The sequence below is a fragment of the Vigna unguiculata genome, unplaced genomic scaffold (assembly GCF_037176805.1).
Source record: "Vigna unguiculata cultivar grain cowpea cultivar isolate G323 ecotype 2 unplaced genomic scaffold, ASM3717680v1 ptg000300l, whole genome shotgun sequence".
In the NCBI taxonomy this organism is placed as follows: domain Eukaryota; kingdom Viridiplantae; phylum Streptophyta; class Magnoliopsida; order Fabales; family Fabaceae; genus Vigna; species Vigna unguiculata.
In genome coordinates this window covers 28959-44125 of record NW_028196935.1, presented here as the reverse complement: position 1 = coordinate 44125, position 15167 = coordinate 28959, and the positions used below count along the sequence as shown (strand labels likewise).

Sequence of the window (15167 nt, the reverse complement as noted above, 5' to 3'; positions counted from 1 at the left end):
CAGGGACTTAGAGACTAGCATCCGATTGTGGGCATCTTTCGATTGAGTAGGTCAGGAAAGAGACAACAGGCGATTATCCCTTTTTTTCTTCCAACAGCGGAAACGCCGCAATTCCGGAGTAGTCGTAGTTAGCCTAAGGACCGGAATAAGAGGTTTCGTGGGGCTACCTACTTTTTTTTTGCTAGGAACGACTTGCCTAGTTGGAACTCTTCTCCGCCGACTCCTGAGGCTAGAATGGCGTACTACAGATCCGTGCGTTCTTGCCCGCTTGGTACTTGGATCCCTAATCTAGAAGATCCCGAGCCTGTAATCTCCTTCTTCTACCAAGAGAATGCCTTTCTTTTGGTAGCTACCGATTACTTCACCAAATGGGTCGAAGCTGAGCCATCTAAGGTCTGTCTTCCCTACCAGATCAGGTTTTCCCAGACGCGAGTCGAGTCATTCATCTTCTTCATCAGGCTTCCTTCTCGCAGTCGAAGCGGTAGCGGTACTGGAACGAGTTCCCTATTCGATATGGTTTCATTCCACCAGTCCCCTAACATAGATAGCACTGGGTCAAAGGGCTTCACTTCGGAACCTTTTCTTGCTTTCCTTCCGTGGGCATGAAATGAACCCTGAGGTTACTCTGTCCCTGGCATCCCTTTCTGCCCCCCAACTTTATTCACTTCGCGGTAAACGGAGACTTTCCAATAGCCAGCAGGTCAAAGCCTTTTTTGGGGTGGGGTCCAAGGGTGCCGCCCCCTACTACCCAATTCCTGTCTTCGGAACTACGGGGATAGGTGACTTTCTGCGATGGCCCTCCACCTCGTTGGGAAAAGTGAAAGGAAATAACAAGCCCTAAACTAAAAACCAACTAGCAGCTTATCAACCACCGAAGACAGACTCATGTTGGCGATGCCATGGTCAAGTAAGAGAACGACCCATTCATCCAAAGTAGTCTTTTAGTATAGAACAGAGGCATTCTGAGCCGACTACATGCGCATCTAGTGCAGTGGCTTGGAAGCAAGCTACCTTGACCATCTTCCGAACTTATCCAGAATTGACTGATCAAACGCAGTAGGGGCGGACTGCTCTACATTCAGCCACGCCACAGTGACCCCCGAAGCGATCTTCTGATAGTTGCGGGACGAAATCCGGCAGCCAATTGCTGGCTCTGAATAACCAGCCCGGTAATAAGTTCAATTCTTCCATAACATAACGGGGCGGGGTTGCGCGCGAGCCGAGTGACGGAGGTGCACAAGAGTACTTCGCGCCACAACCATCTCTTTTTTATAAGTTCTACGGACCGATGCCTGCTGCTTCATCCGGGAGAAAAGAATCATAGATATGCCGGTCATTAGAAGGAAGAACCGCCATAAAAAGATTCCTCGTGTATCATCTGTAGCAAAACTATGAACGGAAGCTAGCAATCCGGACCGTATTGAAAAGGTTCCTGAGACACAGCATGGAAGAGTCACAATATTCAGAAACGAGATCCAAGAATGAAGAAGGGGTATAATTACGGAATGAATACGAGCTGTGGCTAATACCCAAGGCATAAAAGAAGCATTTTCTACGGGATCCCGAAACCACCAGCCACCCCGACCTAATTCATGATGAGCCCACCAACTTCCTGGCATGATGCCCACGGTTAAAAACCACCGACATGTCAAGATCCAAATTCGAATCTGTTCCTGGTCCTGGTCAGATACCACTGTGTTCGCGCCGGCGCTCCAACAAAGAGGCGAAGTAGTGGTATCTTTCTGTTCATTACGAACGACACGCTTCGCCTGCTCCCCCCCCGTGTCCACTAGCGCTCCTGTCCAGAGCGAAGAGAAGGCGAAAAAGCGCCGCCAAAGCAGCATGAGCAGGCTTCTATTGCTACGCAACAAGAGAGCTGGATAGCATTTTGCGACCACATGTTTGAATTTTTTGGTAAAAAGCTCGCTTGTTATACGGGATCCGACGCATCCAGCAGAGCGAAGCAGCGTTCCCTTCTTTTCGGCGGCATCCTTCCGCATTGGCGGCGAGTGGAGTGCCACAATCCCATTCATCATTTTTGATCTACATAATCCAAATCCCATAGCACTGGCGACGTCTCCGGCATAAATGCAAGGAGGATGTATAGCTGATATAGGATCTTGTGGAACAGGATTTGATTCTGCAAGCGGTTCGGTACGAACGAAGAAATTTCGAACAAAAGGATCGGAACTCGCTGATAGGAAAGGAGAGAAAAACAAAGCAATGCCAAGAGCTCCGTCAATCCGCTGTTCATCGATAGACGAAGCTCTCTCTTTATCATCTCGTGCCAGATGCAACAAAGGATGAGTCCTTCTTTTTCCTTCTCGCGAACCACGGGAGCGCCTAGCACCCAGAGGAGCTAAGCTAATTTTCCTTTCAGGGTAAAGCGGCGCATAAAAAAGGGCTGGCCCGTCAAACGTCCGGTTCCTTCGCGAACGAAGTTCAGAATCAACAAGGGTTCGTAGAACGAAGGGAGTGTACAACTGGGGCGCAGCCCCACTTTTTTGTTCGTAACGAGGGAGAGATAGAATGGAGTTCTTCACGAAGTTCGAGACAAAGTAATACAAAACTTCTCTATGGCCTCCTCGTTTTGAGACATTATGGCTTTGGGGTCGACCCCGGTAACAAAGAAGGAATCCATAAAAACGTGGGATCCGACACCATGATAAAATACTACCCTCATGATTAGACCATGTCCCTGAGATTTGATAAAAGAAAGGTGCATTAGCGGTTAATACGTTGTAATTGGATAAGTTATTAGGAATATGACGGAACGAAAGACCAAGGAAAGAAAGAAGAATGCACCAAAATGCAGGTGCTGCACCAAACGCTGGTGGTTGTTTCTTGTTGTAAGTGAATGCAACGAAAAGACCCGGAAATAACGATAAATGAAAGAATTCATAAATTATTGACATTTCGTGCTGTGCTCATTTCAAAATTTCTGCTTTGTCCCATCATCCGGTAACCACAGGACAGGATGATCCACAAGAAAGGTGGCAGGATTCGAACCTATGGCCGGCCCGCCCCTGACCTGCTGGGTTGGGTGGCCGGGTTAGCACCCCTCGTCGCCCCTGTACCCGAAACAGATGCGCTGCGCTACCCAGCGCGTAACCTTGTCTCCCCTACTCCTCTTCTGGTTATGCCATTACCAATCGCGGGTAACCCCCGGGCCGCCCCTGACCTAATAAGATAAGAACGATTATCCTTATTACCAAACAGCGATAGTTTCACGATCCCGACCAGCAACTTGTTGGGAGTAGGGGCATCCAAGCTTGCCCAACCTAGACATTGTAACTGAAAGTCCTGCCTACTTGTAGGCTTAGGGTAGTCCTCGAAAACCTTCTTCTTTTACTGGCTTGGGAAAGACCCGTAGGCTATGGATCCCACTAATGGAATGGGACTATAACCATACTTCCATGGTCTAGGTTCAAGGACAATCAAGATGGAGGCTTGGAGTATCTAAGGCTTCATGGACCCCATTTTTAGGGCTTTGAAGGACGGACTCGCTAGTGTCCCAAGGATTGACCGGTGACACTACTAACTGAATTGCCCTAATATATGTTTTTTTCCACAGGACTGAATCCATAGAAACCTTGGCTTAGTGCCATTACTGTAAGCGGCGGATGATTGGTATGCAGGATCGGTTGCAACGGTTTCACATGAATGTGAATCAAGAGATTGGCTTGAATTGAAAGGCTTTCCAACTAGCCATTGTACCTGAGATTGCGATAAGTCCTTCTTCTTTTGAGCTTGTTCTTGGTCCCGAGGGAAATGGGGGTGACAAAGAGCAGCTTGCTTCTCCAATTGGATCATTGCTCGACTCGATGGGTAACTTCTAGTGGTTTGCCGGGGAAGCTCTTGTTTTTCTTTCAGGAGTTGGTTGGTGGCATGGACACCTAGCCTTTTCTTATTTTTAGTATTTGTTTGCTGGCACAGGTAGTAGATTCATTCTCCACTCCAGCAGTAGCAGATGTAGAATCTGAAAGGTGGGATTCCCGGTTGATTGGATGCTTCCGTTAGAGCTTCTTCCCCTCCTGTCATTTAAGGGCACCTAGCTTACAATCACTAGTGAAAGAGTGCCAATTGACCCAACTAGCGAATCTGTTTACAACCATTCCATCTTTTTCATTTCCGTGAATACCGCTCGAAAGCAGTCATTTTTCGGCTTGATAGCACTAGCACGATCCATCCATCTCCCTCCGGAGAGTGAGTAAGAGGTGGAAGGACTGTCGATAGCAGGTAGGGTAAACGGATATGGATGATAGTTGGGATCCCAGGTAGGAGAGCCAGCCATACATAGAAGACAAGGAAATCCCCTCTCTTCCTCCTTCCGTACCTCTTATGGACAAACCCTTCTTTGTACCTTCCTTTCAATCCAACGAAGGAATGCCGGAATACCATGAATCAGACTAAGGGAAGATCGATCACACCCTCAAAACCAATAACCATCGCTTACTGCCCTTTCACTTTGAAGTCTTATCCGGGTTCTTCCCTGTCCAGAGCCAAGCATCAAAGGAAGGATATCACCCTACGGTCTTGCTAGTTCTTCTTCAGCAGGTAAGTGAGCGGGCGGTGCAGCCTTAATCCTTAAGCCCTTGCTTGCTCCTTCAGCCTTGGAGCACCGCTTAATTGATGATAATGCCACCACCTTGCAACTAAGAGATGGGTAAAGTCATTATGTGAAGAGAGAGGGCTACTCTACTACGGAGTCTCTCACCCAAGAGTGGCATTAGTTACCCCAAAGGAAGTTGCTGAAGTCCCTACTTCAGTTCTTAGGTGACCTAATTACCTACTTCTGCCGGCGCTCAAAAGGGAGAGAGTCGTTCCAAGGCCTGTGGATCAGGTCCCGGGTTCAACCATACTGCGAATTCTCAAATGTTGGGTAAAGAGGAGCGCCCCACGTCGCTCTCACCATCTTCTTTGTTCTCTTTGCGCGCTTCACTTTATCTAAACTAAAAAGGGGTGAGTACGATATCTTTATAACAAAGGGAGTCCCGGTTCAATTCAATGATTTTTTACTTAGTTGCTCCCACAGATAGAATAACCCCATCATTGGGATGCCAGACGATGGGTTAAGCTCCTAAGATCGATGAAAGCTTTTATTTGAGGGTCGATAAGGATTTCAATTTCCCCTATAAGAGGATCCCTTGCGTGCTATGTCTACGGGTCTCTCAAATACAAGAAAATTAGATCAAGCAGGAACCCAGCACGGGAGTCTTATACTTTTCGACTTGGGAGATTGCATAAGGAGAGCACCCTTCTTCTACCTCGGTGATTGAAAGGGTTTGGGATCAACACGAAGGCTATTTTACGCACTGCTGAGTGTAAGCATCGACATTTGATAGAGGTCAGTCGGGCCCCGGCCTTATTATTTTAAAAGTCAAGCAGGTATACCTGCTAAATATTGGCTTGAAGCTCTCCATTTTTGCAGTCTATGCCATGAAGAAGTTGCCAAGCCGTACAATTGGATATAGGTATAGGTATAGGGATATTTTGACTATATTTGGCTCCTTGCCTTTCCCAGTCAAGTAGTCCACCATCCCCATACTTTTTTATTGACAAGAGTGCAGACCGCAAGAGAATTGCTTCCATCGAGCTAGTAGTTATCTGAAGCGAAGGAATCTCATTCAAGGCTCCAAGACCCCTGACTCTGACTACTGTGTGAAACTTGGCTAACCTCCGACATAGTTCTAGACCAGTCTAAACTACTCCAAACAGAAGGATAAAGAAAATCACCACAACGCAACAAAAAAAGGCCTCTTCTCTTTATTACCCTAGCCTCTAGTGAGTTAGAGACAAGGACTATTCCCACTAATGAAATGAATCATCCAAAAGGAAGTACATAAATCCCTTTAGGATAAGGAATTACCGGTATGGGATGCGGAATAACCATATGAACCGTATTCCTCTCCTGCTTGACTCTAACAAGGGAATCCCCGCATCAAAGCCTTCTTGTTTACCGATCTGCGTAAAAGCTTTATGTTTGAGTACTGGCCTTCCTCTCGCTCTTCTTAAACTACCCGTCCGATCGCTTTCAGGAAAGGAGCATTGCCTAATATGTTATGTGGATTTGCCGAGATGCCCAACATTCCTGACTGATGGTCTTCCCAAAGATGTACTTTCGGTGTCAAGAAAAGATCCTGCTAAAACCAGAATCGGGGGATCCGCTCAATGGTCTATTTTAGATACCGTGCCCAATTCTAAGAAATGGAAGAAGTTGCTTGACCTTATCCTTGTGACCTACGAGCCAAGAATGAATAAAGAAAAAAAGAAAGGAGACCAAGATGGGCACACTCACTTCAGGTACGCAGTAACTTGCTCGGGACAATGGGAAATTAGTCTCATAGTTGCCTGTTTAGATTCCCGATTATTAGTAAGGCAAGCGGTAAACGTTCTATGCTAAGGCCGATTTCGCTACTGAAATTCCAGAGTATAGGCTACTCAATGAGAAGGAGACCTGCATAACCTTGTAATTGCCATTACAACTCTACTGTAACAGAAGTCGAAAGGATAAAAGAAAGATACCCGGGCATGAGAAAGTAAGACTGAGGAACAGACGTATAAACAGAACAGCCAGATAGCGGGAAGAAAAGATAAGCTCCAATGGACATTAGAATAAGAATACGCGGGCTTTCCCGCTTGAGTCGAGGAGGCTTGTTTCCGTACCCAGAACCGGTTAGTCCTTACCAACTGAAAGAACTAGTCTTGATGCCGAAAATCCCATCTTTTTTTGTAATTAAAGTGAACCTATAACTTTCTACCTTAGTGCCGCTGTTGGAACTGCAGATTCTTTATGACTGGACGGGTACGACCTCTTGCTTCTCAATGTCATGGAATGGATAGGTGATGTTTCCAACCGGGAAAGACGAAAAAGAAAAAAGAAATGAAATAAGAGCGGGTGAAGGAGTTCAGTTAGAGATCTGTTTCTAGACCTTGAAGTCACTTCCGGGATTAGCTTGATTTGGGCTAGGAAATCCTTTGATTTGTAGCATATTACGTGAAACCTATACTCTTCTGGTTAGTTTCTTCCGCATCCTCACCATCTAATTCAAACTCATTTCCGACTGCTGCAACCTTTGCCGGGCGGGAAAGAAGAAGGAATTGAATCCAAACCCCTAACTCGAGAAAAATTATTCATCTGCACCTGAGACAAGTAACGGATATCCCACTCCGGTAAGCTAGCAAATAATATAGAAGATTCGAATTTTTTAAAGTTCTTTTTAAAACTCAGAAAGTTCTCTTCGATTCGAGTCGAGTGCATAAGCCGCTTTCCCTTTAGGAATCTTGTCTCAAGCCATTGATCTTAGCTTTGGCCCTCTCTGGAAAGGAAAATCTGAAAGCTTCCCTATTTTTTCTGCCTCTCCAGTTCAACAACTGGATTCTTTCTTCTGGTTTACCAAGATCTTAGTCATTTCACCTCTGTACTTTGATTAAGAGTTCAAAAGGCAAGGATTAGGTTTTTTTTGTGAATAGGTCCCTTAAACTAACCTATCCATGGGATAAACCCTCTGAGTTTCTTTCCTAGTCCTGATTGAAAGAAAAGATTTGTGAGATCGATAGAGACAACGAGGCCAAGGGAAGAGAGCCATTCTTTCTAAGAGAACGGGAATACGGAATGGACCGACAGATAGAGACAAAAGAGCAACTACAGTAGCGACAGATTCCTCCTCTACCCTCTTCTGCTCCTTCGATGAACTCGGCTATTGCTGAAAGTTCACTTCAATAAATAAGACTGTGAAAGACTTCTCGATTCACTAGCACAGCGCTTCTTCCGCTTTTTTCTGACCTTGAGTTGAGGAAACTGGCTAGGACAAACTCTCCTTCATTCAAATGAAAGGATGGGAAATGAAAAAGGAATAGAAGTAGGCAAAGAAGCTCTTAGCAAGAAGGAAAGGCTTCCAGTTGCTATTGAATCCGGAATAAGGCAATCCTTATTAGAATATGCCAACATAAGCATAAGACAGCAAAGTGGATGCATCGAAGAATGCCCTCTTAGAAGGAAGAATTGGATGTGCGCAGAGGATTCATCTTTCAACAGCATTTCCGACATTCACCATCAAAAGGAGGATCTGACACTAGCACTAGGATCTGTCTATGCTTGGACTGATTGGACGAGCATCCGCTTTTCGACATACCGAGACTTCTTATTCCTCAGCGAGCCTGATTCCGCATGGGCAACAAGGAAAGGCAATGAAATTGTTTAGATATCCCCGTCAAAGCAAGGAGCTGTTAGCTATATGTCTGCCTCTTCGGGACAGTTAACTTCTTTTCTTTTTCCAGCCTTTGAGGGGAGCCTCGCCTCATAGTATAGGGTAGTTGGAATGTCTTTGCAATAAGAGTGGAGAATCAGCTGTTATAGGCTGCAATAAATAATATATTAGGAATCTCTGTCTCTATGTCATCAAACGGTTTGATCAATTGAATTCTAAGAGCAGGGGGCATCCATAGTAGGAAGAGGACAAGGAAGTGATTGATCGGAGTTTGCCAGGCCAGGAGTTGAAGAAGGAGCTAGCATTTCTTCAGTGATCAATCTCGTTCCAACAATTGTTCTGACTCGTTTAGGTCAACTCGTCAATCCGTATCTAATAGCCGCCGAAAGCCAAAGCTTCACTCCAGGTCGAAATCACTGCCTTTCGATCAATCCTTTAGATTCTGATGGCATCAACATGACATTAGACTTTTTCCTTAGAGAAGCGGGTGAAAGGCGGCAGGCAAAGCCATAAGAGAGAGTCCTTCTTCCACGAATAGCGATTCCTATTCTGATAGCTAGGAGAGAAGAAGAGGGGCAACCTATATAAAGATTAAGGCGGATATTCTCTGCTGTTCTTGATGTCTATGAAAGTGTCTTCTCTTTGTAGTTTGGAGAGCAGGATGGCACAATGGGAGGTTCAGGAATCAAAGCCTTTGCCTTTCTCCTTGTTGTTAACTGTAGGGTAGTCGAAGATTTGTAGAATGCGTTAGAAGGCATTAAGGGTTATAAAGGAGAAAGCGGACTCACTTCACGAGCTGTAAGCCCAGGGAAGCTCTTTCACCTTCTTAATAGATCAACTAACCTGGACCCCGTAGCTCACCTTTCAGTCGAGGAAGTCGGATCTACTATATATATAGTCTATCCTTCCCACCACCCGCCTTTCTGGCAATATCTCCGCAAGAGCTTCTCCCTATTAGATATATATTCCTATAGAAAGAAGCTAATCCTGATACAAGATCCGAGCATGCGGGTCCTTTGGCTGGCTCTTTAGGATGGTTTAGCTATAGGAGACCGAGGTAGCCGTTGTTCCATCATCAAGGGCAAGTCTTCCTCATGGAAAGAGCATGAGCGTAGAACAAGGATGAATCCATAGAAAGAAGCCAAGATAAGATAAACTCAGAGCATAACAGAGTGCAAACCCACTCGAGAGAGCCTAAGAAAGAGCTGAAAAGAGGCAGCCCTAGTGAAGACCTTTCATGGATGCCTACTCAACAAATTCTTAGAGTTCCCACTATCGGCTAAGCGGAAGGAAGTGAAGAAAGAAAAACGGACTGGACCAGCGGGAAAGGGTGATCGATCATAAGGAAGGCTTACGTCTTCATCTCTTGCTTCCAAGTGAGAGTCAGGAGGAAGAAAAAGACCAAGCAAGGGTTAAGATTCGTTCTCACAGAGAATTAGGGAGAAGAAGACCGTAGGACTCTGAAGTCAGGGATATGAGGCTCGGTCTACAGGCCTTACGTCAAAGCCCGGGAACAGATGGGAAGTGCACCAACGCTCGGATATGAATTGGAACCCCCTCCGAAATTCGGTTCATACTCAAATAGATTCCCAATCCCATTCCACAATCTACGCTACGGGTCAGGGAGGCTAACCATATGAGGAGCCCCACCACTAGGACTTGTTCAAGCAACAAGTTGGTATGGCCCATTTCATACCTAATCCCATGGACATATCTGATCATTGAATGGGGGCCCTCCACAGGGATAGATACCCGAGTTAGGTATCAGTCCCACCTACCGATCATTAGTACAACGACCTGTCATATCATATACCCCAGACGGCCTGATCAGATGTTTCGGTACCAATGCAGTTAGTCTAATGCATTCTGGACTGGATATGGCCCACCTATCTTTCGAGGTCACTAGTTTACACTTTCACCAACCTTTCCCATATCCGTTTTTTATGAGCAAGGGATAAAGGCCAGACAGTAATCAAGCTACTTACAATTGGATAGTACCCCTTCCATCGGAGGACTGGGTGGAGAGTGACAAATATGAGAAAAGCCTACTTACTAGCCTCCGTGAGAGGATACCACTTTGGTAGATGCTAGGGATTGGTGAGTTAGGGCAGCGAGGGATGGTGTGACATGTCTGGTCATCGCATCGATGAGAACGATGGCCGATGATATCCGAGGAGATTAGGCACCGTCGGCTTTTTTTACCTCAAAGTAAACTCGTGCTTTTCGTCGTCCTTCCCTATCTAGAGCTGGAACTTGACTAGAAAAAGACTTTTTTTGATCCCATACTGACTTGTCTTCCTGTTGGTGGTTGTGAAAGTTCAGATTTCGAGCTTAAACAGCGGAGAAGCGGATAACCTTCTATTTTTTGGGGAGTCTTTCAGGATCGATTCAAAAGGCCAGTGAAAGTACGCGGACGGATAAATCCAACAAAACCACACCGTACCGGGCCAGTAGACCTTCTTTCTCTTCTCTGAAAGGCTGTCTCCTGCCCCCAACTAGCGAGCGGCTATAACCGATGGGCGCATGGCGACCACTACTCTACCCGAAAACTAGGGTTAAGTGGGGAACCTTCTCATCGTGTTAAGCTTGCGAGCCTGTCTGTAATAGGCCCAAGCGTCTCTTGTGCTTAATCTCGAGTCTATTCCAGTGAGAAGCTTCGCAATACCCTAACACTCCATAGGCGAAAGAAATCAATAAGGATAGATATATAGATTACGCACATAGTGGTCTGGGCATTGATTTCATGTAGTGCGTACCACCGGCGGAAAGTGATTCGCTTAACACACTTGTTCGCTTGAATACAGTAGGTAGGGAAGGACAGGATATTCCTCGTCGGTTCTATTCGGTGGTGGTGGCTTAGCTTTGAATTTCTTTCCACTCATTTTGGCTTTTTCCTTTTCTTATTCATGCTTGCTCCACTAGCCTCAAACTCCATTCCAATTTCGAATCGACCCATTAATTAGAGAAAGAAGGCTTTTCTGCTTAGCAGAACCCGATTCTCCGCTCAAAACATCTGATCTTCCGACTTAAACAACCGATTCCATTTCTATCCTTTTTTTTCTATGATCAATTCAATAAAGACTTCCTTCTCAACTGACAACCCCACCCGATGGGCCTGTTCATCAGCGATATTCTTTGTAGGGCTTTCGGCTGCCTTCCTTTATTTTTGGGCTAAGGCTAGCTTTCCTAAGTAAGTTCCAGAGTGCATGAGTGAATCTTGATCTGTATTCAAGGTATGCCCTTTCTAGTTCTGTTAGAATATTGACTTCGGTTAAGCTGAGGTTAGCGAAGTCAATCCTTTGCTTGGGTCCTAGGAGGTCGGAGATAAGAGCGCTGTGTTTAAGTCGTCTGGCCGTAATACTTTCTCTGCGCCAGTAAGAGTAAGAGCTTGAGAAGAAGGGAAAGAGGAAGAAGTATTCAAATAATTCACTCCTTTCCCGAAAGCTTGACTTTCTTCTTTCTTTATATACTTAATAAGACAATACTATAAAAAAAAGACTTGGACGAGATCAGATTGAGAACTATGAATAGTAGGAATAGTCTAAAGCAGTGGTTAACTAGAAGAAGAGTCAAAGACTTTTTCCTAGCCGCTGATGGAGACAATGTGGGACCTCGTGCTCAGCCGGTTGCTCTTTTAGATAAACCTCATTTCCGGAACATTGCCTCGGTAGAAGCAAACCCAACTAATACGCAAGCCCATCTCCCGATACAATCAAATCAAAGCAAAGCAAAAGTGCCTTGCGGCTGTCGCGCCTCTCTCTCTGTCTCTGTACCTTGTGTTTGTCCTTGTTGTTTAAGATTACTAGGGGTCTTTCTATTCCTTCCTCCGATCACAGACTTTGTTTGATCAAATTCCCCGGGGCTCCCCTCGAACTGATATCCAAAGATTCCCTGTAACAGGATGGTTTGAAATGATGGTTTATTACAGGTTCTGGTGACATGAATAGGATGAGCCGGAACATGGATAACGTAGTGGTTCGAGCCGGTCGAGAGTACGAGATTACTGACCGAAGACTCTTCCATTGAGATGGGCCGAAGCCCTGCTAGCGAAGGAATGCATCCAACAGTGTTCTGTCTCATTGGTCCTCTCATGCCATAATTTGCTCATAAATCCACTTTGTTCTCCCGGAAATAACTTTCATTATAATACATGACTTATGTGACTTCGATCTGATACCTCTCGATTCAGATAGGAAATGCGCATTTGTCTCATTTTGACTCTCCCCATCTCGAATTCTACTAATTGGATATGGGACTGGTTGTGAAGGGAAGCTTTGTGGGAGAAAGGAGGAAAAGGTCAGGCTAGTCAAGGCTTTACTCAAACATATGGGATAGATTAAGAGGAAGCCTTTGCCCCGGTAGCCAAGATGAAGTCTGTTCGTCTCCTGCTCTCTATTGCTGCGAATCGAGATTGGCCTCTGTTCCAATTAGATGTTCAAAATGCCTTCCTGAACGGGGACCTCAAGGAATAAGTTTACATGAGTCCTCCACCCGGTTGTGTAAGGGGGGGGGGAGAACAAGAGAGGTCAACTGGAGTGGAAGCCAAACGACGGGGCCGATAATCTGTGATCGATCCGAAGAACCACTGCCAGATACGATTCTGCTCCCCCTTCGTACTACCAATGCGATTCTTGCCCGGCTTTCTTTCGGCTTAAGAAGGCTGCGGTGAGAATGAGGATCACTTCGGAACTCTAGGAAAATGGGCGTTTTAGGGCGGGATCTAAAAGTTCTCCAACGTGTTGCGGAGCCTTCGGCCGTGAGAGGGTCTGTCTTTTGGCTTCCTCAGGGCCGTGTGAAGCTTAGCTTGCTTTAGCAGCCACGTGATGATTCAAGATTCGTGGTAGGCGTAGGAGCTGGGCGAAGCGGTAGCGAAGCTCAGGTGGTGATGCAAGTGCGCGGTGAGCGTAGTAGCCCCCTCGGGCATGCTCTTTGTACAACCAAGCGAAGAGCTAGTGAGGGCCGGAAATATCGTATGTAGTGTAGAATCGGATCTGACTTTACTAGGATTGGAACAAGCGAGGAACGAGTGACCACAAGCTCCGCTTAAGCGCTCGACATTTAGCTTAAAACATGTTCATCATGTGGCCGAGCGAAGCGCACCTGCGTGAAGCAGCCTAGCATCACTTTAGATAGGAGCAGAATGGATGACTTACAACTGAAAGTTCTTCGGATCGATATATCGTACGACGTAATGGAGATCTTGGTCTAGGTCCGGTGGTTCGCAGAATTCGGGACCTAACGATGTTCGATTCGTCACATGAACGGGAGCGGACGATTCCCTCGTCTCTCCCTTTTTCGGGGAATGGCTGCAATCACAAGCAAGTGATTGAATGAGTGGGGGGAAAGCACATGCGGGATAAGCAGGTCTTTCAGGAGACGGTCTAGAAAGAAAAGAGAACTCTCAACAAGCTGGAACTAATCAAGATCAATAGGAAGAGGAGTTAGCTAGAAATTCATTTTTTGACAAAGTTCATGCCACGACGATCTATATGGAAGGGCTGTTTTGTTGATGCATTCCTGTTGAAGTTGAAAAAGAGACAAACACTCATGTTTCAGCTCCCGGATCTGCTTGGATTCTCGTAGAATAAGAGGAGCCGTCTTAGGAAATGACTGAACTTAAAAGACAGATGCCACCGCTGCGAGGCGAGGGAGTAACTTGTCTGATCTTGCGGTGCACTCACTCCCGTTACGAGAATGAAATGACGCCCCAGCTCGACTCGAGACCAAGACTCCTTACAACACAACTCGCACCAATAGCGGCACTGAGCGGCCGGAGATTGATTGAAAAGGCAGCCGCCCCTCCCCCCGCCTACCTACTCGTGCTCGTAGCTCGATCGGAGGTTAAGAGTGTGGTCCGGCGGAAAAACAGAAGTCGTCCGTATCAAGTGATACGTTAATTGCTCAGTAGTGCTTCGCCACTACCGTTGCTGGCGGAAATAGCTTAATGGTAGAGCATAGCCTTGCCAAGGCTGAGGTTGAGGGTTCAAGTCCCTCCTTCCGCTCTTGGCTTCGTCCGTCGTTTAGTGGTAACGAGTAGAGTAGGCATCGCCTCTCGATCCAATCCGTCTTTCCCTGGCCTCCCCACCACACTCTTGATACGAAAGAAACCTCCCGCCATAGAATAGAGAAGAAAGAGATAAAAAGTCTGGGTCCCCTCGATCACCCTTCCCTTGAACCTGAACTGGTCGAGAGAGATGAACCCGCACCACATTTGATAACCTTCGAACCGAAACCCCCAACTCTCCATGGAATTCCAGAACCTAAACAACTCAATTGAGAGCTCCGTGACCGGTTCAATTCAAGGGAAGGTCCACCAATAATGGAAAGGCCATCCCCCTCCCTATCCGTTTCTTGATCCCTCATTCCACGAATTCGTTGTTACTGATTCATTCAAGGACTGAAAGCTTTTCGTTTTATGAAAAGGCATAGACTCCCCACTTCTTTGTCTTATTAGCGCAGGTCTTCGTCAATGATGAAAGCCGCTTAACTGAAGACTCGAGTTGAGAAAGAGGGCTAGGCCAAGGATAGGAGGGCTTTCAGGGACTGGGACGGGTGGATTCTAGAGCTAGGGGCGGATCAGAGGTTTGTCCATTGGGATTGGGCTATGGACGAGCGGGCCAGCAAAATGAAAAAAAAACTTATCCCATCGCATCATTAACCGGTGTAGGATTCAAGATCAGGTCCAGGATTCGAGTCAAATCGACCTTCCCTCTCATCTCAGGGTGAGGCAAGGTAGCTTGCTCAAATGTTCGTTGTTCAATATCTCGGCAGCTCAAGAAGGAAGTTGGACTAGCTGCTCCCATTCCTAAAAGCCCGGAGTGGATTCTAGGGGAAGGGCGGAGCCTCACCTTGCAGTAGGAAGGTCTTCGTTGCTGGGACGGGTTCAAACTGGACTGAAGGGAGGAGGAATGAAAGACTCCGATCTTACTGGGGATTCATCACTGGCTAGGGCGAATC

At 46.3% G+C, this 15167-nt stretch overlaps 1 protein-coding gene and 1 non-coding gene across 2 annotated transcripts; both read left to right on the top strand.

The window, feature by feature from the left end:
* Positions 1–2088: 2088 nt before the first annotated feature.
* LOC146874359 (uncharacterized) lies at positions 2089–2307 on the top strand. The gene has a single exon (XM_085669643.1). The coding sequence runs from the start codon at positions 2089–2091 to the stop codon at positions 2305–2307; it is 219 nt and encodes a 72-aa protein (XP_085525769.1).
* Positions 2308–14140: 11833 nt separating this feature from the next.
* On the top strand, positions 14141–14212 carry TRNAG-GCC (transfer RNA glycine (anticodon GCC)). Its single transcript has one exon. It is a non-coding gene; the product is annotated as a tRNA-Gly (tRNA).
* The last annotated feature ends 955 nt before the right edge of the window (positions 14213–15167 follow it).

Excerpts from the sequence above, each read along its gene's own strand:
- LOC146874359 (XM_085669643.1), top strand. The coding sequence starts at position 2,089 with ATGCAAGGAGGATGTATAGCTGATATAGGATCTTGTGGAACAGGATTT.